Source organism: Musca domestica, unplaced genomic scaffold (genome assembly GCF_030504385.1).
Source record: "Musca domestica strain aabys unplaced genomic scaffold, Musca_domestica.polishedcontigs.V.1.1 3, whole genome shotgun sequence".
NCBI lineage: Eukaryota > Metazoa > Arthropoda > Insecta > Diptera > Muscidae > Musca > Musca domestica.
In genome coordinates, this window is record NW_026712299.1 from 8,049,320 (window position 1) to 8,070,352 (window position 21,033).

At 38.0% G+C, this 21,033-nt stretch overlaps 2 protein-coding genes across 2 annotated transcripts; both read left to right on the top strand.

Moving 5' to 3' along the window:
* The first annotated feature begins 594 nt into the window (after nucleotides 1-594).
* On the top strand, nucleotides 595-7,818 carry LOC101893409 (thioester-containing protein 1 allele S1). Its single transcript, XM_059124713.1, has 6 exons — nucleotides 595-888; nucleotides 953-1,220; nucleotides 1,287-1,374; nucleotides 3,259-4,345; nucleotides 6,667-7,194; nucleotides 7,250-7,818. Exons 1-6 carry the CDS (start codon nucleotides 700-702, stop codon nucleotides 7,736-7,738), a joined length of 2,649 nt encoding a protein of 882 aa, XP_058980696.1. The 5' UTR covers nucleotides 595-699; the 3' UTR covers nucleotides 7,739-7,818.
* A 4,344-nt stretch (nucleotides 7,819-12,162) lies between these two features.
* Nucleotides 12,163-20,565, top strand: LOC101893243 (pregnancy zone protein). The gene is made up of 9 exons (XM_011292448.2): nucleotides 12,163-12,248; nucleotides 12,314-12,731; nucleotides 14,348-15,156; nucleotides 16,057-16,321; nucleotides 16,382-16,664; nucleotides 16,724-16,805; nucleotides 17,989-19,078; nucleotides 19,139-19,629; nucleotides 19,865-20,565. The coding sequence occupies exons 1-8, from the start codon at nucleotides 12,172-12,174 to the stop codon at nucleotides 19,475-19,477; spliced, it is 3,363 nt and encodes a 1,120-aa protein (XP_011290750.1). The 5' UTR covers nucleotides 12,163-12,171; the 3' UTR covers nucleotides 19,478-19,629; nucleotides 19,865-20,565.
* Nucleotides 20,566-21,033: the final 468 nt, after the last annotated feature.

A 21,033-nucleotide genomic window follows, 5' to 3' on the forward strand; every position in this document is an offset into this window, starting at 1 on the left:
TCCAATACCAGACTATATTCCTTCACTCTATACCAAATGTAATATATATGGAACCACTTAGTACTTTTCGTACAATTATAGTACACATTCCCGAACCACATCCATATTTCCAGACAACACATGAACAGATACCATGATACCTTAATACCAAATTTCAGATTACAAACACTATCTGTTAACCCAAAACCAAATTGTACGAAAAAGTACTATTTAGTACTTTTCGTTCACTTATAGTCCACATTTCAAAAAACCACCTTTATATATCACAAACCTATCACCAACAAAATTTCAAAATTTCATCTTCGCTCAAACCAAACTTTTCTGAATTTAGTACCATTTAGTACAGTTCGCACACTTAGTACTCATTTCCAAAACCACCTTCATAGCCGTTCGCATAATACCAAATGGTACCATTTTAGACGTTTCAAACCATTTTAGAACTTTTTGTAACCTTTAACTTCGAATTTCTAAAAACCCTTTGGTATATCTATCCCGCTCTCCATCAGAGACCCTCATGACTTTTCGTATCCTTTTAGTACGAATTTCTTGCAATAATTTTTGTATAATTTTTTGATTAAGAAAATTCAAAATTATTTTTGTAACATTTTTCTCTTCCATTTAAGCCAACCACGCTTGGGAAAAACCCTGGACCTAGTTGTCAAGTCGTCCGTGGATATACCCTATTTGGTGTACACAATTATGGGTCATTCGAATATCATTCATGCCGATCGAATTGAATTGCCAGCCGGTCAACGCAGCTACACCATTCAGCTGACACCGTCCATTGAAATGGTGCCCTACGCCTTTGTCTATGTTCACTACATCCGCGATGGAGTTTTGCGCTATGAAGAAATAAAGCTGACATTTCCCTTGGAGTTTGAAAATCTGGTAACTCTGGCATCATTGAATGTTGTCATGTTGTCAAAATTCCTAAAAAAAATTTTACTTTAAGGTTGCAGTCCGGGCACCCAAACAAGTCAAGCCCGGCCAAGAAGTCACTTTGGAATTGAAAGCTCAGCCCAAGTCGCTTGTCGGCATACTGGCCGTTGATTTGGGCGTGTATCTATTGGATCCATCGTATGACCTCCAACGTGATGATATTTTGAAATCATTAATGGATGATGTTTCGTCGGTGCCCTTCCGAGCTCTGGTCTATCCGGGCCTACTATCGGGTGTTATTACCTTCACAAATGCCCATTATGAATATGTACCTCTAACTTGTGAGATTTTACGAATTTATTTGTTGGTGTTTTAGATGGCTTAAAAATGTTTACTTTATGTTTTAGCTCACACTGCAGTCAGCCCCGTCGGCGTTAGTCCTCTCAAATTTCGGCAAAAGTTTCCCGAAACCTGGATTTTTCAAAATTATGAAATGTAAGTTTGCAATGCAATTGGAATGTACATGGGGTATTCTGTCCATGAAATGTCCCTTAAAAATGTATTTCTCCAAAAAAGACCTCAGAGAGGAAGACCCTTTCGTGGACTCTTCTACCTAAATAGGATATTTTTTGCTTTAAAAGGAAAAACATCTCAGGGCGACTTAAAACTCAAGCCGTCCTTCCCATTTAAGGTATCCTCAAGGGTTCTAATCTCCTCAAAATTACCCTTTCCAGTATCTTTTCGAATATGGGCAATATTGAAATTGACCTGTAATTTGAATAATCTGCCTTAGTGCCGCCTTTGTATATGGGTCTGATAATTGATTTTATTAGCATATGCGGTATGGAAGTTTCGCTCATGCTTTGGATTATTAATTTTGTGACCGTGGGTGTGAGAAATTCTGCGCCGTTTTTACTCTCTCATCCTCATGTCTAGGGTATACATCATTTGATACGGCCAAAACGAGTTTCTTAGGAATAACGGTTTCAGACCCTAGGTGTCTTTGGACCAAATCCGCTTTATGACATTTGGAGTCGATCTAGCGATGTCCGTCTGCCTGTCTGTCTGGACGGTGCGCACGATAACTCTCAAAGGGAGTATCCGATTTTGTCTAAACTTGGTACATCGTAATATTATTATAAAACTTAGATCGAGTTCGGAAATGGGCTTTATCGGTCTACTCCTGGACATCTCCCACAAAAAGTCGAAATTAAAAAATATATATATTTTGCTGCAGAGAAAGAGAAAGGATAATCCGATTGGGCTCGCAATATTATTTTCAAATTTAGATCGAGTTCGGAGATTGGTAATATCGGACCACTCCTTTTGGTACCTCTCTCACAAAAAGTCGAAATTAAAAAAAAATACTGCAGAGAAAGAGAAAGGATAATCCGTTTATGCTCCAACTTGGCAAATCCTAATATTTGCTTTAGTGCTTTAGATGGCAGATATCGAAACATCTCTTTTGGTACCTTCCCCACAAAGGGTTAAAGTTAGGAGTAATCAAAACGATTATAAAATCCGAAATAAGCATTTGGTTCTCTTTATATTTCACATATCCCATTATTTCCACTAAGACAAGATCTGCTCTGAAGATGGAATATGTCGGTCCACTTCTTCTGGTACCTCCCCCACAAAGGGTCAACATTTTGAATGTCCAAGAGGCTCTTTAAAGGCGAAATAAACATCCGTTTCTGTTCAGATTTGGCACATCTCAATATTTCTATCAACAAGAGATCTGCTATAAATATTGTAGTGATCGGACCATTCCTTCTGGTACCTCCCCCACAAAGGGTCGAAGTTTTGAATAACCAAAACGATTATAAAATCCAAAATAAGCATTTGGTTCTCTTCGTATTTCACATATCCCATTATTTCTACTAACACAAGATCTAATGTGAAGATGAAATATATCGGTCCACTCCTTCTGGTACCACCCCCACAAAGGGTCAATATTTTGAATGTCCATGAAACTCATAAAACGCGAAATTAACATCCGATTCCATTCAGACTTGGAACATGTCAATATTTCCATCAAGGCAAGATCTGTTATAAAGATGGAAGAAATCGGACTACAATTTCTTCTGGTACCTCCCCCGACAAAGGGTCGAAGTTTTGAATAACCAAAACTTTTATAAAATCCCAAATAAGCATCAGCTGCTCTGCATATTTCACCCGTCCTGTTATTTTTAATAACACAAGATCTACTGTGAATATGTGATATATCGGTCCACTCCTTCTGGTACCTCCCCCACAAAGGGTCAAAAATTTGAATATCCGTGAGGTCTGAGGGTATACATCTATCGGCTAAACCGACTGATACTCTTTAACTTGTTTTTAATTGGTTTAAATGTGAAAAACTTTATTTCTATTTTCCAGTACCGACGACATAACCAACTTAAAATTGGAAATTCCCGAAACCATTACCACCTGGCGTATAACGGCATTTTCGATAAATGAACAGACCGGCTTCGGCATTGTTGATGGCCCAACAGATGTAACAACCATCCAACCGTTCTTCATAAGTCTCGATCTGCCGTATGCGGTGAAACGTGGTGAAATTGTTGCCATACCGGTGCTGGTGCACAACTATCTTGCCACGGAAGTTGACTCAGAAATTACCCTTTTCAATGATGCCGGAGAATTCTATTTTATGGATTCAACAATTTTCAATGCCAAACGTGGTTCCGAGGCTGAGAAACGGATGAAGAGTCTTAAGGTGCCTGCCAATAGTGTTGAAAGTACGGTATTCCTGATAAATCCCAAACAAGTTGGAGAGTTGAGTTTACGTGTGGCCGCGAAAAATCCTCTTGCCGAGGATGGTGTCATACAAAAGCTGCGCGTTGAGCCCGAGGGAATGATTCGGCGTCACAATAAGCCGTTGTACATCAATGCTTTTCCCGGTGAGAAAACTCATGCAACAATCCACATAAGCGTTCCCCACGATGCGGTGCCCCAGTCTGAGTTCATATCGCTCTCGGTGAGCGGCAGCAATTTGGCTCCAACTCTAAAGAATCTCAACGCTTTGGTGCTCATGCCCACCGGATGTGGCGAACAGAATATGGTGAATTTTGCTCCGAATGTTTTGGTCCTACAATATCTAAGGGCCACAGGGAAATATTTCAAAGAGAAGCAGTTGGTGACAAAGGCGAGAGGCTACATTGAAATTGGCTATCAGCAGCAGCTGTCATTTCGTCATGCCAATGGTGGTTACAGTGTCTTCGGCCAGGAGAATGACGAAGAGCCGAGTACATGGCTAACAGCTTATGTTTTGCGATTTTTCATCAAGGCTACCAAATATTTGCCAATGATGGAGGCCAATATCATTGAAAAGGGGTTGATGTATTTGGCTGGCGCCCAACGTATGGATGGCAGTTTTCCCTATACCGGTTATCTTTTCTATCCGGCGCAACAGAATCGTTTCGGATTTACGGCCTTTGTTTTGATGACATTCCTGGAGGATAAGGTAAGAGTCAATCCACCACTCCTTTCCCCGTCGGTAGTGGTTAAAGGTAAGACCTCAATGAAATATTTTCGAGAGACATAAAATGTTTGAGTCACATTCTGGGTATAAAAGACCCTACAGGAGGCCTTGTATAGATTTTATAGGGATATGATGCCCCTTCTTCACCGTTAGATGTCTTCTATAGATGGAATGCCTCTAGAGTACATCCCTTGAGAGGATTTTTTAGATAAAAGATAGATATAAGACTATGTGGGAGATCTTCTATGGATAAAAGACCCCTCGAGTATTTTTCTATGGATGAAAGGTGCCTTGAGAGGTCTTCTTTGGATAAAAACCCCGCCAAAAATATTCTACATATAAAAGACTCCTTGAGATATCCTCTGTGTAAATAAGACCCCTTGAGTAGTCCTATATAGAGAGAGGAGTCTTTGAAAGGGTTTCTATTGATTGAAGGCCAACCTGGAGACAGAGAACTTATTAAGGCGTCTCTTATACACATTAGAGCCCTTCTTTATATAGAGGGCCCCTCAATTAGTCCTCCATAGGGCTTATATAAGTTCAAGACCTACCTGCAAGACTTTCGAAGATATAAGACTTCCGGGGGGATCTTTTATGCATTAAAGAGCCCTTGAGAGGCCTTCTTTTTGGAAAACCCCTTGAATCCTATATAGAGAGAGGAGTCTTTGAAAGGGTTTCTATTGTTTGAAGGCCAACCTGGAGACATTCTTAAGACAGAGAATTTATTAAGACGTCTCTTATACATATAAGAGCCCCTCTTTATAGATGACACCTCGAGAGACCTTCTTTATATAGAGGGCTCCTCAATTAGTCCTCCATAGGGCTTATATAAGTTAAAGACCTACATACAAGACTTTCGAAGATATAAGACTTCCGGGGGGGATCTTTTATGCATTAAAGAGGCCTTGAGAGGTCTTCTTTTTAGAAACCCCCTCGAGAGATCTTTTTTAGATAGAGAACCTCTCTAATAGTCCTCTATATACAGCAGAGCCAATTGCATTGACTCACCAACAGGACTTTTACAGATGCAGAACTTTCTGAGGAGGTCTGTTATATAACACTATTTGAGGTGCTCTCTTATATAAAGGTCTTGAAAGGTATTCTATGGCTAGAAGGTTTCTAAAGGGTCTCTCATACATATAAGTGTCTTCTACAAAGGGGGGCTCTTTTCAGTAGGTCTCCTATGCATATAAGAGCTCTTGAGAGGTTTTCTATAGATAGAATATATACAATATAAAGGGTATCTCTTATACGTATAAGATTTCTTGAGAGGTATTCTATTCTATATAAGATTTTTTGAGGTGCTGTCTTATATATATCAAAGTCTTGGGAGGTTTTCTATAGATATAATATTTTCTGAGAGAGAGGTTTTCTATAGGTAGGAGACATTTGAGGAGGTCTCTTATACATATAAGAGATCTTAAGGGGTATAAGACTTTTTGTAGGGTCTGTTATGCATATAAGAGCTTTTCTATAGAATGAATATGTTTGAGGGGATATCTTATACACAGAAGACTTTTTGAGGGTATATCCTATACGTATAAGATCTTTTAAGAGGTCTTCTATAGACATATATAAGAACTCTTGAGTGGTGTTCTGGAGATATAAGACTGTTTGAGGGGGTCTCAAGAGTTCTGGAGAGGCTGCTTTAGATATAAGATATTTTGGGGAGTGCTCTTATACATATAAGAGCTGGTGAGATAGATGGAAGATATTTGTAGGGAGTCTCTTGTAAATATACATTCTACAGATAAGAGACTTTTTGTGGGGATCTCTTATACCTATGGGAGTACCTGAGAGGTCTTACATAAATAGAAGACTTTCTGCGAGGATATCTTATACATATAAGAGTTCTTTAGAGGTCGTCTTTAGATAGAAGAGTTTTTGAGGGGATCTCTTATATAGAAAGGAGCTCTTGAGAAGTCATCTATGTATAGAATATAGTTTGAGGGGATCTCTTATACAAAAAGAGAGGAGCCCATGAGAGGTCTGATCTTTTATATATAAAAGAGCTCTTGAAAGGTTTTCTTTATAGAAAAGATTTCTCTTATAAATAAAACACATCTTTAGGGATAGAAGATCTCTAATGTAGATTAATGACTCAATATGAGATCTTTTTATAGATAAAAGAGCCTAGGGGGATTTTGGTAGATTGGAGATCACTTGAGGAGTTTTCTTCACATAATGAACCGCCTGTAGATCGGCCTATGATGCAGTGCCCTTTTGGGAGTTGAAAAAAATCCTTTGATAGCTTCACGGTACTTTGAGATTTCTTATAATCAAATCAAAACGTTTATTTTCAGAAATTTGTCCAAAAATATAAGTCGAACATTGATAGAGGTCTAAAATTCCTCCACGATAATTTGGATGCCAATAATGATATTTACTCCCTTGCCATAACCGCTGTGGCAATGCAAATGGCTCAACATGCCGGCTCTGCAAAGGTCCTGGAAAAACTTCTACCACGGAAACAGAGAACCGACGAATACATATGGTGGTCACAAAGTGATCGGGATCATGCCAAAGATGTTGAGATTACTGCCTATGTTCTAATGGCACTGATGTCCGAAAAGCAAAGCCGTAATGCTCGGGAGGAGCAGCGCATCTTCAAATGGCTCACGGAACAGCGCAATGAACGTGGTGGTTTCAAGTCCACACATGATACTGTGGTGGGCTTAGAGGCATTGGTGAAATTTTCCGAGAAATATAATTCCTTGGATTCGCTGAATTTGCATGTGAAATATTTTGCCACAGATTTACGAAAGCAGAAATTGAAAAGTGGAGAATTACAGGTGGATGGCAATAATTTGCTGATCTTACAAACCGAGGAGGTGAGGGGAGATATTTGAGTTGTTTTATATTTTTATTTGTAATTTGGATTTCCAGTTCCCCAAGTCAACCCGCTGCATTGACATTGAGGCCATGGGCTCGGGCAATGCCTTGTTGGAGTTATACTATCACTATTACACCATTTCCGAGGAAAACTTCAAACATTTCCTCATCAAACCCAAGGCGAAAATGCAGAATCCCGAAGAATTACTTTTGGAAATATGTTTGACATATCGTCAAGAGGCGAATTCCATGACTAGTGCAACAAACATGATCATCGTGGAGGCAAATTTACCCTCTGGTTTTGCCACCAATCAAGAGTATGGCAATGAATTGCTGGACAATGAACTGATCGATCGCATCGAATTGAAAAATTCCGATACCACGCTGGTTATGTATTTTGAAAAGTTATCACCAAATGTTGATAATTGTTTCAGCTTTGTGGCTGACAAGCTCAACGATGTGCTGCAGCGTAAGCCGGCCTCTGTGGCGGTCTATGATTATTACAATATAAGTCGTCACGATACGGCGTTCTATAGTATTTGAAATATGTACAATAAAGTTTGTAATAAATAGAAATGTGAAATATATGTGTACATATATATTTTGCAAGAGATAAGCAGAAATAGCTGGGATTTTCTTTAACCTTTGGAATTGCTTGGGAACTAGAGGGATGGGATAATTTATTGGCTTCGGCGTTCATATATATCAATATATACAGAACAAACTATAAATATTTAAAAAATATGTGATGCTGAAATCGATTGATAACACTGAAACCACAAGCCCACATCCCACTTTAGAACATCTATGGTTAATCATTCGAGAATCTCAAAAAGAAATATATATACAGGGTGAGATGAAAAAACTGCAAAAAAGTCAAACCCTATGATTTTTAAATGTTTTTCAAATTTTATTGAATGAAAGCAAAAAAATGGAAATAGCATTAAATTTTAGAATAAGTTTAGATTTGTTCGAATTGGTAACCTTTGGCACAAATTATGGCAAACGGCCAATGAAACCGTCACACGCTGCCCGAATGTTGCTCTACGGTATTTTGGCCCATTTTCGGCGAAGCGCTTGCTTGAGGTGAGGGACACTTTGGTATTTTTTTGGTGGCAAAATTGCTTTCCAAAATAATCCAGACACAATAGTCCAAGTGGATTGGTATCCGGAGATTTTGGTGGCCGTTGTTCGCTGGAAATGAAGTTAGGAACCTCATTTTAAAAGCATTCTTGGGTGGCGCGTACTGAGTTCTGTTGGAATGTCTAAGGTCTGCGGCGAAAATGTTTGCGTGCCAAAGGCTTTAATAACCCTCCAGTATACCTTCGCAATAATATTCGACATTTATTCTGATGCCACGGTCGACTAATACGAGAGGATAGCGCCCATCGGCTGTTATGGCGGCCCCACCATCACCATGACCGGCGCTTGAGTTCTGATGGCCAACCAATGATGAACATTTTCAGCTGACCTCTCTGGCAAGTAAACACGATCATTTTGTTTGTTTACAAACTGCTGGACAACGAATGTTTTCTCATCGGAGGAATCCAAATTCGGCAGATGAAAAAACTGCAACCAACTTCAGACTGCTATCATTTCTAAGCCACTCGTCCGACAGCATTTCAAATTATTTCACTGACAGCTCATTATATTTTTTACAAGCATACAAAAGCATTTTGGTGAGCTGGAAAACCACAAGTGGCTATCGTTAGAGCACTCCAACATTTAAATGTGAATAAATATTTTGTGTTTCGTACCATCGCTCGTAACCATCATAGTGGTAGCGTAGCTCGACGTAAGGAAGTGGACGGAAGAAAACAGCAACATCAGCAGAAATGGTTCGAAACCCGAGTCCCAGTGGCCGAAAAATGGCTAGTGAGCTGAACATATCCCAATATTCCATTCGGCAAATATTGAAAAATGAGCTCGGGGTAAAGCCATTGAAATTCCAAAAAGTGCAAGAACTTACACCGCAACAGAAAGAAAGTAGACTCAAAAGAACTAAAAAGTTGCTTCGCTTGGTCGAAGGTGGTGAACTGACGAATTTGGTTTTTTTCCGTCTCCGTTGTCCAGCAGTTTGTAAACGAACAAAATGATCGTGCTTATTTGCCAAAGAGGTCAGCTGAAAATGTGCACCTTCGGTTGGCCGGCCATGGTGATGGTGTGGGCCGCCATAACAGCCGATGATCGCTCTTCGCTCGTATTAATCGAGGTTCCTCGCTTCATTTCCATCACACAATGGCCACCAAAATCTTCGGATACCAATCCGTTGAACTATTGTGTCTGGAAAGCAAGGTTGGCACTAAAAAATGCCAAAGTGTCGATCACATCAAGCAAGCGTTTCGCCGGGAATGGACCAAACTACCGCAGAGCAACATTCGGGCAGCGTGTGACTATTTCATTGGCCGTTTGGAGGCCAAAATTCGTGCCAAAGGTGACAAATTCGAACAAATCTAAACTTATTCTAAAATTTGATGCTATTTCCGACATTTTTTGCTTTCATTCAATAAAATTAAACAAAAAAAAAAAAAAAAATTTATAAATTATGACGTTTGACTTTGTTACAATTTTTTTTTTGATCGCACCCTGTATAGATAGTGCCAATTAGTACTTTTCCTACAAATATTGTACAAAATTTTAGGATTTCAGCTCAATCCCTTTATCCAATACCAAATTTAGTACCACTTTGTACTTTTTGTACAAACATAGTACACATTACCAAAACTACCGCTATACCTCAACCACAGACACCAACAGCGACATCTATATCTAATTTCACGGTTTCAGCTCCGCCCCTTCACTCAATACTAAATTTAGTACTATTTCGTACTTTTAGTACAGTTAATGTACATATTTCCAAAATCACCTCCATTTCTTAATCACAGACACCAACAGTGACATCAATATAAATTTTCAGGACTCCAGCTCTATGCCTTCACCGAATACCAAATTAAGTACCACTTAGTACTTTTCGTAGAATTATAGTACACATCTCAAAAACCACCTCCACATCTCAATTACAGACACCAACAGAGACCTCAATGTCAAATTTAGGGATCCCAGCCCTATCGTTCCGCATTGCCAAATTCGATACCATTTATTGCTTTCCGAAGCCACCTTCATGTCTTAACTACAGACACTATCAGCGATATCCAAATACCAAATTTATGCTCTATTCCTTCACCCATTGTATCATTTCCTTAATACCACATTTAGTACTATTTAGTACATTTCGTAAAATTAAAGAATATATTTCCAAAATCATCGCCATATGTCCAGGCTACATATGAACATCGACTCTAATACCAAACTCAAGAGTTCCAGTTCACTCAATACCAAATATTACTAAACATAGTACTATTTAGTACCCTTCGTGCATAGCAGTACACATATCCGAAACAATCTCTCTATCGAATCCTACCACTAACAGGAATCCCAATATAAAATTTCAAAATCCTAGCTTCATCCCTTCACCATAAACCAAATTTTGCACCACTTAGTACTTTTCGTCAAATTATTGTACATATTTCCAAAACCACCTCCATATCTTAATAACAGACACAACAGTGACATATGTATCAAATTTTGGGATTTCAGCTCTAACCCTTTAGCCAATTCCAAATTTAGTACCTTTCGTACATGTATAGTAAACATTTCCAAAACTACCTTCATATATTAACTACTGACATCAACAGAGGACTCAGTATCAAATTTCGGAATTCCACCTCTATCAATTCACAGAATACCAAATTTAGCACCATTTAGTACTTTTCGTATATATATATTCCGGACGGTTTTCGAAAGCACCGCCAAATCCTCTAAACATCAAATTTCAGAATTTTATCTCCATCCCTTCTCCCAATGCCATATATATTACCATTTAGTACTTTTCGTACAATTATAGCACACATTTCCGAAACCACCTCCAAATAACAACCCCGGATACCCACCGTGTTCTGAATATCAAATTTCAAAATTTTCCAAATCACTTAGTACTTTTCGTACAATTATGGTACACATTTCCGGAACCTTCTTCATGCCTCATCCATAGACACCAATAATGGAATCTATACTAAATTTCTGGATTTCAGCTCTATCTCTTCATCCAATATCAAATTTAGTACAATTCAGTACTTTTCGTACAATTATGGCGTACATATCTGATATCACTTCTAGGATACACATGATTGGAGAATCTAATACAAAATTTCAGATTTCAAGCATTATCTGTTCACCCAATACCAAATTGTACCAAATATAGTACTTTTTAGTACTTTTCGTACAAAGTGTAAAAAATGTGTACCACACAAATTTCATTTGTGAAAACTTACCACCAACTTGAACCCCAATACAAAATTTCAAAATCCCGGCTCCCGGCCCCAAAACCAAACTGTTCCATATTTAGTACCATTTAGTACAGTTGGCACACATAGTACACATTTCCAAAACCACCTTCATGCATCAAACTTACTTTCCAACCTTGATTCTCATAACAAATGTAATTTTTTTTTGTAGCTCAGTTCGTTTATAAAATGCCAAATGGTAACATTTTCTACGTTTAGTACAATTTTAGAACTTTTTGTAACTTTAGACTTTGAATCTCCAAAAAGCTTTTTGTACATTTATCATGCTCTTCATCAGGTTATATCATTCCAAATTTCAGAATTCAAGCCCATTCCAATACAAAGTATGGAGTTTTTGTACATTTTAGTACTTTTCATACCTATTAAAAAAACACAAACTTTCCAAAGGACAGTATGTTTGTGGTAAGAATTTAGAGCAAAGTTTTTAGTCTTTTCCCAACCGAAGAGAGGTTAGGAGAAAATTGTCTTTTACTACGAATCAGAACGTGCTCTAATTTACATCGCTCTATCTCTCTTCTCTGGGTAATGCAATCGAGGTGCCTGCAATGGCTTTTTCTTATCAGACATTTTTACTGAATTAATCAGTTGAATTCTGCCACTCAAAGTGTTAAGATGTGTAATCGCACCCATTGTCGAATAGTTCTACTGATATTTCTTCAGTTTTACGTACTTCTGGTACAATGCGAAAGGTAATGCCCTTAGGCGAAAATTAACTCTTTTAATTTTGAAAATCCATTCTTTATTTTTCCTATAGTCATTATACAATAATTGCTCCTGGCACCATACGCTCCAATCGCAATTACACCGTTTGCGTTGCCCTGCACAATGCCAGCGAGGAGGCCCACATTAAACTGGACATATTATCCATGGATAGTTCGTTGCATTTGAGTCAAGAAGTCACAGTTCGTCCAAACGAAAGTATATTGACGGATTTTGTAATACCTCAACTTTTCAAACGATTCAGATATCAATTAAGAGCGGAGGGTATCAAGGGCTTGATTTTTAGCGAGAGAAGAAATTTACTTGCTAAGGATACTGGCGGGCCACGGATATATTTGGAAAGTGATAAGGGAACATACAAACCCGGTGATGTGGTACAATTTCGGGTTGTCATACTCAGTGAGCATTTGAAAATGATGAGGATTGTGGAACCGATTCGTGTACAGATACTGGTGAGTGTTGCCTGGCCTTCTGATTTGATCTCTTAATCTATATTTTTTAAAGATCAACAGAAACGTGGATTTTTAAAGAATAATTTTTTCAAGGATCAACAGAAACGTGGAGTTTTTAAAGAATATTTTTTCAAGGATCAACAGAAACGTGGATTTTTTAAAGAATATTTTTTCAAGGATCAACAGAAACGTGGATTTTTTAAAGAATATTTTTTCAAGGATCAACAGAAACGTGGATTTTTTAAAGAATTTTTTTTCAAGGATCAACAGAAACGTGGATTTTTTAAAGAATATTTTTTCAAGGATCAACAGAAACGTGGATTTTTTAAAGAATATTTTTTCAAAGGATAAATAGAAACGTGGATTTTTTAAAGAATATTTTTTCAAAGGATAAATAGAAACGTGGATTTTTTAAAGAATATTTTTTCAAAGGATAAATAGAAACGTGGATTTTTTAAAGAATATTTTTTCAAAGGATAAATAGAAACGTGGATTTTTTAAAGAATATTTTTTCAAAGGATAAATAGAAACGTGGATTTTTTAAAGAATATTTTTTCAAAGGATAAATAGAAACGTGGATTTTTTAAAGAATATTTTTTCAAAGGATAAATAGAAACGTGGATTTTTTAAAGAATATTTTTTCAAAGGATAAATAGAAACGTGGATTTTTTAAAGAATATTTTTTCAAAGGATAAATAGAAACGTGGATTTTTTAAAGAATATTTTTTCAAAGGATAAATAGAAACGTGGATTTTTTAAAGAATATTTTTTCAAGGATCAACAGAAACGTGGATTTTTAAAGAATATTTTTTTCAAGGATCAACAGAAACGTGGATTTTTTAAAGAATATTTTTTCAAGGATCAACAGAAACGTGGAGTTTTTAAAGAATATTTTTTCAAGGATCAACAGAAACGTGGATTTTTTAAAGAATATTTTTTCAAGGATCAACAGAAACGTGGATTTTTTAAAGAATATTTTTTCAAGGATCAACAGAAACGTGGATTTTTTAAAGAATATTTTTTCAAGGATCAACAGAAACGTGGATTTTTTAAAGAATATTTTCAAGGATCAACAGAAACGTGGATTTTTTAAAGAATATTTTTTCAAGGATCAACAGAAACGTGGATTTTTTAAAGAATATTTTTTCAAGGATCAACAGAAACGTGGATTTTTTAAAGAATATTTTTTCAAGGATCAACAGAAACGTGGATTTTTTAAAGAATATTTTCAAGGATCAACAGAAACGTGGATTTTTTAAAGAATATTTTTTCAAGGATCAACAGAAACGTGGATTTTTTAAAGAATATTTTTTCAAGGATCAACAGAAACGTGGATTTTTTAAAGAATATTTTTTCAAGGATCAACAGAAACGTGGATTTTTTAAAGAATATTTTCAAGGATCAACAGAAACGTGGATTTTTTAAAGAATATTTTTTCAAGGATCAACAGAAACGTGGATTTTTTAAAGAATATTTTTTCAAGGATCAACAGAAACGTGGATTTTTTAAAGAATATTTTTTCAAGGATCAACAGAAACGTGGATTTTTTAAAGAATATTTTTAAGGATCAACAGAAACGTGGATTTTATTAAGGAATTTTATTTTTTCCTTTTTAGGACCCTCTAGGCAATCGCGTGAAACAATTCAAAGATATACAACTGAATCGTGGTATATTTACCGGGAAATTCCAACTGTCACAGCAACCTCTGGCGGGTACCTGGTCCATATTGGTTCACATCAGCGGCAAATACAACCAGGATAAGAAGTACACATTTCAAGTGGAACGATATGTTTTGCCAAAATTTAGTGTGCACCTGGAAGCACCAAAAGATTTAGTGGAATCGGAACGTTTTTTGCCGATTACCGTTTACGGAAAATATACCTACGGCCGTTATGTTAAAGGCACGGTGAAAATTGTCGGAACCATACATGACACAACCATTGCAGAGGGAATTGTCATTGACGAAGATTCTAAAGCCGAACTGAAGATTGATTTGGAAAAACTGACCCTCACTCGTTACGATCTCAATTTGGCATTGAAAGCTTTTCTGGAGGAAAAATATACGAACATTACGGCCGAGGCCAAAAGAGTTGTGAATATTCGCAAGACACGTTACAAGATGAACATTTTAGATCGCGACATTGAATTTCGCAATGGAAAACCGTATCGTATTGGGGTGCATGTCGAGCATTGGAATAATAGTATTGTCAGAGATATGAGCAACCCCGTTGTTATGGAATTTAAAGGTGTCAATTATACTTCGTTTTTGACCGAAAATGGGGTGGCTAGATTTACACTCCAGAATGATGCCGGAGAAGATGATATGTTCCAATTTTGGTATAAGGATACGGGAAAAACCTATCCGAGTGTAGACATTGTACCTCCGCAACCGATGAGTTGTGTTCTTCAAACGGATACGGATAAGTAAGTTTTTTTTTTATTAAGAAATAGTGAAATGTAGGGTCTTCAAGGTCTTTTGGAGACCATAGAAGACCTTAAGGTCTTCTAGAGACCGTAGAATAAATCAAGGTCTCCTAGAGGAGTTCTAGAGACTGTAGAAGTGCTTAAGGTCTTCTGGAGACCATAAAAGACCTCAGGGTCTTCTAGAGACCATAGAAGACCTCAAGTTTTTCTGGAGACGACAGTAGATATATTTGGTCTCTTAGAGGCCAAAGAAAATCTCAGGCTCTTATAGAGACCATAGAAGACATCAAGGTTTTCTAGATACAGTAGAAGACTTGAAGGTCTTCTAGAAACCATATAAGACCTCAATCTTTTCTAGAGACCATATAAGACCTCAATCTCTTCTAGAGACAATAGAAGACCTCAAGCTTTTCTAGAGACCATAGAAGATCTCAAGCTCTTCTAGAGCCAATAGAAGACCTCAAGCTCTTCTATCGACCATAGAAGACCTCAAGTTCTTCTATCGACCATAGAAGACCTCAAGCTATTCTATAGACCATAGAAGACCACAAGCTCTTCTAGAGACCATAGAAGACCTTAACCTTTTCTAGCAACCATAGAAGATCTCAAGCTCTTCTAGAGACCATAGAAGACCTCAAGCTCTTCTAGGACCTCAGGAAACTTCAAGCTCTTCTAGGATCTCAGGAGACCTCAAGTTTTTGTAAAGACCACCGAAGACCTCAAGCTCTTCTATTGACCAAAGAAGACCTCAAGTAGCATGACATCTGAAGTTCTTCTATTTTCTATAGAAGACGATAATATCATCTATGGACAGTAAGAGTCCTCAAGAATATCTATGGACTTCAGGCGGCCCTGTGTCTTTTTTGGTATATTTTTTCCATGTCCTTTATCCTCTTGCAGCTTTAAAGATTTCAGTAAACCTCTCGAAATCAATGTTACATCAAATGATCCCATGCCATTTCTAATGTACACTTTAACTGGTCATGGAAATATTGTACGACAGGAAAAGCTCCAATTGCAGGACCAAGTCAAATCCCATATCATCAAAATTAGACCCTCAATTGAAATGATACCCAATTCACAACTCTTGGTTTTCTATATCGACAAGGGCCTTTTCAAATATTGTGAAATGACAATTCATTTGCCGAAGACATTCGAAAATAAGGTAAGTCTTGCCATAAGTGATTCCAATACAAGCCACGTTTGCATTTCGAACTCCTTTCAGTTATCCCTTGTGGGACCAACACGCATAAAACCTGGCCAGAACATTACCCTGAATTTGAAAGCCCAGCCGAATTCTCTCGTCTCAATAACAGCTGTCGATAAAAGTGTTCTGCTCCTCAATTCGAAGAATATCCTACAAAAGGATATCATTATGAATGATTTATTGGATGATAAGTCATATACATCGCCTGTTATTAGGGGAAGTACCTCCGCTCTGTCTTCGCCGGATGTCCAAACCGGTTTAGTGATTTTAACGAATGCGAAACATGAGAAATATAGCTTTTGTGAGTAGAACGAATAAGTTGAACATTATTTTTACAACAGTTACATTTATTAATTTAAGTGGAAATTGAGAAAAGTTCTCTGGATCAGATGTATTATCGTGTTGATTTCCCGGAGACCTGGCTTTATAAAGATCTTGAAATGTAAGTAGACCCTCATCGAAAATTCATTTAAAAACTTTACTTAAGACCTCAAACTGTTTTATGCACGATAGAAGACCTCAAGTTCTTCTATGGCCGATAGCAGACCTCATGTTCTTCGATAGCAGCCCTCTAGCTCTTCCATGGCCCATAGAAAACCTCACAGCTCCTCTATGGGCGATAGAAAACCTCACAGCTCCTCTATGGGCGATAGAAAACCTCACAGCTCCTCTATGGGCGATAGAAGACCTTAAGCTTTTCTAGAGACCATAGAAGACGTCAAGGTCTTCTAGAGACCATAGAAGACCTCAAGGTCTTCTAGAGATGATAGAAGACCTCAAGGTCTCCTAGAGGTGATAGAAGACCTCAAGCTCTTCTAGACCCATGGAAGACCTCAAGCTCTTCTAAACACCATAGAAGACATCAAGATCTTCTAGAGACCATAGCAGACCTCAAACTCTTCTAGAGACCATAGAAGACCTCAAGCTCTTCTAGAGACCATAGAAGACCTCAAGCTCTTCTAGAGACCATATAAGACCTCAAGCACTTCTAGAGACCATACAAAACCTCAAGCTCTTCTAGAGACCATAGAAGACCTCAAGATCTTTTAGAGACCATAGAAGACCTCAAGCTCTTCTGGGGACCATAGAAGATTTCAAGCTCTTCTAGAGACCTCAGGGTCTTCTATAGACCATATAAGGGGTCCAGGTCTTCTAGATATCATTGAAGACCTCAAGCTTTTCTATCGGCCATAGAAGACCTCAAACTTCTCTAGATACCATAGAAAGCTTCAATATCTTCTATAGGCCACAGAAGACCTTCTCCGCTCTTCTATGAGCGATAGAAGACCTCATAGCTCTACTATGGACGATAGAAGACCTCACTGCTCTTCTATGACGATAGAAGACCTCACAGCTCTTCTATGGATGATATAAGACCTCACAGCTCTTCTATGGTCGATGGAAGACCTCGCAGCTCTTGTATGGGCGATAGAAGACCCCATAGCTCTTCTATGGGCGATAGAAGACCTCGCAGCTCTTCTATGGGCGATTGAAGACCTCACAGCTCTTCTATGGGCGATAGAAGACCTCAGGCACTTCTATGGCCGATGGGAGACCTCAGGCACTTCTATGGACAATAGAAGATCACAAGCTCTTTTTTTGAAATAAATGTTAATTTCCCTTAGCACCCAACCCAACACCCCTCTGACCGTTAAAGTTCTCGACACCGTCACCACCTGGGAACTAAGAGCATTCTCTGTTAACGACGAGACTGGCTTTGGCATGTTAGAAGAAAATCTGGAAATCGAAGCTTTTCAACCATTTTTCATCAGTGTCAATCTTCCGTATGCGGTTAAGCGGGGTGAGACGGTTAAGGTACCCGTGACAATATTCAATTATTTAAGAGAGCAACTCCAGAGCAATGTATCAATGATTGGGCGGAGTAAGGATTTTGAATTTGTTAATGAGGGAAATGTTGCAGGTGCTGAGCAAAATGAAACCAAAAGATCCTTGATGCTGGACATTCCGGCTAATAATGCCAGAAGTGGCATCTTTATGATACGCCCCCAAAGAGTTGGCCTCATTGACATTGAAATAACAGCTACCAGTGGTGTCGTATCCGATCGTGTGCTACACAAGTTAAAAGTTGAACCCGAAGGTGTGGTACACAATCGTAAACAGGAAGTACTGATATCCTTGTCACAGATAAAATCGAATCAGACCACATTTCAGGCTGAAATACCTGCCGACATTGTACCCGACTCGGAGTATTTACAATTGACCGTGAGTGGTGATGTCATGGGTAGCACTTTGGAAAATTTAGATAATCTGGTACAAAAGCCCAAGGGATGTGGGGAACAGAATATGATTTATTTGGCACCGAATATTTTAATAATGGACCATCTCCAGTCGCTGGAGGAGCGGATGATGGCGACTAATGCTAGCAGTGGTTTAATGGAAAAGGCGAAACAATTTCTCGATGTTGGCTACCAACAGCAGTTGGCATATCGCCATTCGACGGGAGGCTATAGTGTTTTTGGTCCCGACTCCAGTACGGAAAGTAATTGGCTGACGGCCTACACCACCCGTTTCTTTATCAAGGGTCAACAGTATTCGGCCATTGAAAATGTTTACATTGAAGATGCCCTCAAATATCTGAGCCAGCAGCAGCTGGACGATGGTAGTTTTCCTCATCGGGGGTTTCTTTTCGAACCAGCCCACCAGAATCGATTTGGCTTCGCGGCCTTTGTCCTGCTGACTTTTCTGGAGAGTCCGGTGGGGAATCTATGATTTTCAATTTTGGCATAATTTAAAAAAACTCTTCCTTTTTTTCAGAAATATGCCCGGAAATATCGCAGTACAATACAAAAAGGAATGACATTTTTAAATGAAAATTTCAAGGATGTACAGGATGTGTACTCTTTGGCAATAATGGCAAATGCCTTTCAAAAGGCTGGCAATAGTAGCAATGCCTCTGAGATTCTGCAGAAATTGAAATCTCTATCCCAGCAGCGCAATGGATTGATGTGGTGGACCAACAATCTAAAATCGGAAGAAAGTGCCAATGATGTGGAATTGACTTCGTACATCTTGATGGCCATGTTGGAGACATCACCGGCCCGAGATTGTTTGCCCATATTTAATTGGCCTACGTTGTGGGCCTACAGGCCTTAATAAAATACGATTCTTTGATGGGGAAATCTGGTGATAGCGTAGAGACCCAACTGAAGATACATTATGTGGCCAAGACCGCCCAAGGATCTGTGGCAAAGGAAGGTATATTTGGCATTGAAACTGGCAATGAAATTATACTTCAAAAACAAGAGGTAAGGACGTGTGGAAGATCGATTAAAAAATATTCCTAAGAACTATTCACCACTCTATAATCCTTTAAAAATAAAAAAAAATGAAAAGACCTAAAAGTACCTTCATTAGAAAACCACAAGTCTTGACCTTGAAAAAACCTTGAAAAATATTTTAAAAAATATATTTTTCTTTTATTTTCAAGCAACCTCTAAAAATATTACAAAAAAATATATATTTTATACCTTTATTTTCCAGCTACCTAATAATGTGCGCTCTGTTGATGTAGAGGTGATGGGCCAGGGTCGTGCCTTTCTTCAATTCAACTACCAGTATTATACATCAAATCTAACCTCTCCAGCCACCACCATCGTTCACCCACCCCTTCACCCTTCCACTACCCAACGACCAATCCAACCGAAAGAATCAAACGCCATACCCCAAACCCTAGCCCGAGTTGTTCATGAATATTTCAACATAACCGCCAGTGGCAACATAACCTCAAAGGTCACCATGTCCCTGGATGTATGTTTCAGCTATAAACCTCAAACGGAAGAAGAAAAGGAGTCGAATATGGTCATACTCCAAATCAATCTGCCATCCGGATACATTGCCAACAATGACAGGACCATGAAATTGAAAGACTCGGTGGAAATTATTAGTAAAATTGATATACAACAGTCGGGAACTCTGCTGGAAATATATTTTGAAAAACTTGAGGCCGATGAAGAGCAATGCCTCGTTTTAAATGCGGATAAAAGTCAGGATGTTGGAGAACTTAAGCCGACGTTAATTGAGATCTACGATTATTACAACGATCGGCGGCGTACAAGGATATTTTATGAACTGAAAGGATGAGGGAGGCTGGATTAGGGGAAAATTCACATTTGGAATAATTCAATTTTTTGAAATAATGAAATAAAATTAAAAAAAATATATATATAAAAGACCGGTAGATCATGAAAAAATATTTTAAAAAAAATCTACCAGACTCGTAGATCATTGAAATAAAAATTCCAAATTTATAAAAAAATCTGATAAACTTTGGATTTTCTTTTTTTTTTTAAATCCCATTAAATTCACATGTCTCGAAAATCATTAATAAATATTTTAAAGAATCCGTGAAACTGGCCCACCTGAAAACATTTAAATAAATATAAAAAAATATAGGACTCTAGCGGTTTTGCCAAATTTTGGCATACAGGGTTGCCCATATTCGACGGACCCATCTGGCAACGCCATAACTTTTGACAGAGATGTCACATCGCTTAATGACATACCGCGTTTGAAGCGTCAGTCCAAGCAGATTTTTAGTTGAAATTTACAAGAAGTCAATTGTGAAAACTCAACGTGCTTTTAAAACATTAAAAAATGTGAGAAGTGCGTCTTCTAAGAACACCATTAAGCGTTTATAGGAAAAATTTTCG